Raw genomic sequence first — 2,052 nt, 5'->3', positions numbered from 1 at the left:
CCAAGAGCCTCATTATGGACAAACCATCTTCTTAGGCTGATCAGAGGGTAGGAAAGGGGCAGCCCTCAAGCCCCAAATCTCTGGCCTCAGATACTGCTAAGTACATAGGGAAGTTAATTCACAGCATTCTAGAAGACATGGGGATCCCAGGCTGGGATTTCACCAGCTCTGTCTGCTTGCTCATATCCATGCAGACCTTTCTTCTTGTTGAGAAGCAAGACTAAGAGAGGGAGGCAATTTCTGGTAGAGAAGAATAAGCTTGGACCAAAGAAACAGACCAGATGTCCCTGTGAATTGCATTCAGAATTTTATTCCTGCCATAGTCTGAGATTGTGCTAACTCTGGCAGGCTGCCTTGATAAAGAAAGAAGCAAAGAAAGCACAGAGGGGAAGCAAGGAATGAGATTCCATGTTACTAGGCATGACGGCGGGAAGTCAGCTCTTGGTGAATGTTCCAGAACGGATATATGGGCACGGCAGGCTTGGGCAGTGGGCAGAGAATTCTGGAGTGGGACTAGTTTTCTGTGTTTAACAGCAGCAGTCATCGTCCTCAAGGTCACTGCATGCAGGTCCTCGGGAACTCATGGGGATAATTCCCAAACAGCAGCAACCACAATGGCAGCATGGGTCAGGGCTACAACCCTGGGATCCTGAGCTCTGCACTGTGCTGCTTGCAGGAGCCTGCACGTAGTAGGTCTGGCAAAGAGAAGGGCACTGGACATAACATGTCTGGGTCTGGCAGGGAGTTGGACATTTCACATAGGTCGTCTGGCACGGAACTGGGCATTTCACATAGGTCGTCTGGAACGGAACTGGGCAATTCACATAGGTCGTCTGGCATGGAGCTGGGTATTTAACATACGTTGTCTGACACGGAACTGGGCAATTCACATAGCTTTGAGTCTGGCATGGAGGTGGGCATTTCACATATGTTGTCTGGCATGCAGCAGGGCATTTTACGTAGGTCTGAGTCTGGCATAGAGTTGGACATTTCACACACATCGTCTGGCATAGAACAGAGCATTTCACGTAGGTCTGAGTCTGGCACGGGTCAGGACACACCACACTAACAGTTTTAGTCTCGCATGGAGCTGCACATTTCATAGACGTGCATTTTGTGCTTTGCACTGACCCCACTTTCAAACCTTTCACACAGGAGGGAGGAAAATGTTGCTGCTCCTGTTGGTCGCACATCTTTGTGAGGTTTTGTAAAATCTGGAAAGAAAGGTTTCATCAGAAGGCTGAAACTAGGAAAGTTTCCAGAGAAACCTGTAGCATTCCCTTTGGGTAAAGTGTGGTCTGTAAGCAGTGGCCTTTTTGAGAAGGCAACAGGAACCCAGAGGCTGTACACCTGCCACTTAGAACAGACTCAGAGTCAGAGATTCTAGGCTTGGCTCTGTGTCTTTACCTGGCTGTGTGACGTTGGACAAGTCTCCTCTCATCCCTGGACCTCAGTTTCCACAATGGAAAATGAAGGGTTTCAAACAGTGATGTCTGTGTTTCTGCCCAATTCTCTGAGCCTCCTCTCTTCTTCTTAAAAAAAAAAAAAAAAAAAAAAAAAACTCCCAAATCTCTGTTAGGAATTATCCATGGGAAATTGTTGTTCCCTAGCTGATTTCCCCTTGCCACAGATTCACTCAATGACAGTATTCCTCCTTCCTCCTGCCCAGCCACAGAGTACCCAGTGAAGGCAAATTTATGCCAATAGAATCGTGAGCCAACACGAGCCTCAAGCTAAGCCTAACAAGAATCAAAGGAAAAAGTCAAAATTTGAATGTTTCCGTCATTTGCTCTTTGGATCAGCCAAGCCGTCGCTTCATCTCTTGGGCACATGAACCCAAGAGAGGACTGCACACCTGTACTCAGAGAGCAAGCAGATCTAGTTCTCTGAAAAATCCTCCACAAACAGGACTAATATCTCATTGAGCCCCTTTCTCTCCTCTCATGGCTTCAGGTCTGTGCTTCCTACCAGCTACTGCCATCAGACTCCCTCACTAAATGCCCTCAGTGCCTCATCCTGGGGCACACTTTCTTCTACAGTTTTCGGACTGAG

General features: G+C 47.7%; 1 protein-coding gene across 1 annotated transcript; it reads right to left on the bottom strand.

The window, feature by feature from the left end:
* Nucleotides 1–527: 527 nt before the first annotated feature.
* LOC126071444 (skin-specific protein 32-like) lies at nt 528–1,193 on the bottom strand. Its single transcript, XM_049875641.1, has one exon. It carries the CDS (start codon nt 1,191–1,193, stop codon nt 528–530), a length of 666 nt encoding a protein of 221 aa, XP_049731598.1.
* Nucleotides 1,194–2,052: the final 859 nt, after the last annotated feature.

The sequence above is a fragment of the Elephas maximus genome, chromosome 3, assembly GCF_024166365.1.
Source record: "Elephas maximus indicus isolate mEleMax1 chromosome 3, mEleMax1 primary haplotype, whole genome shotgun sequence".
Lineage (NCBI taxonomy): Eukaryota > Metazoa > Chordata > Mammalia > Proboscidea > Elephantidae > Elephas > Elephas maximus.
Note: the sequence above shows the minus strand (reverse complement) of the source record. Positions and strands in the feature narration are given on the sequence as shown.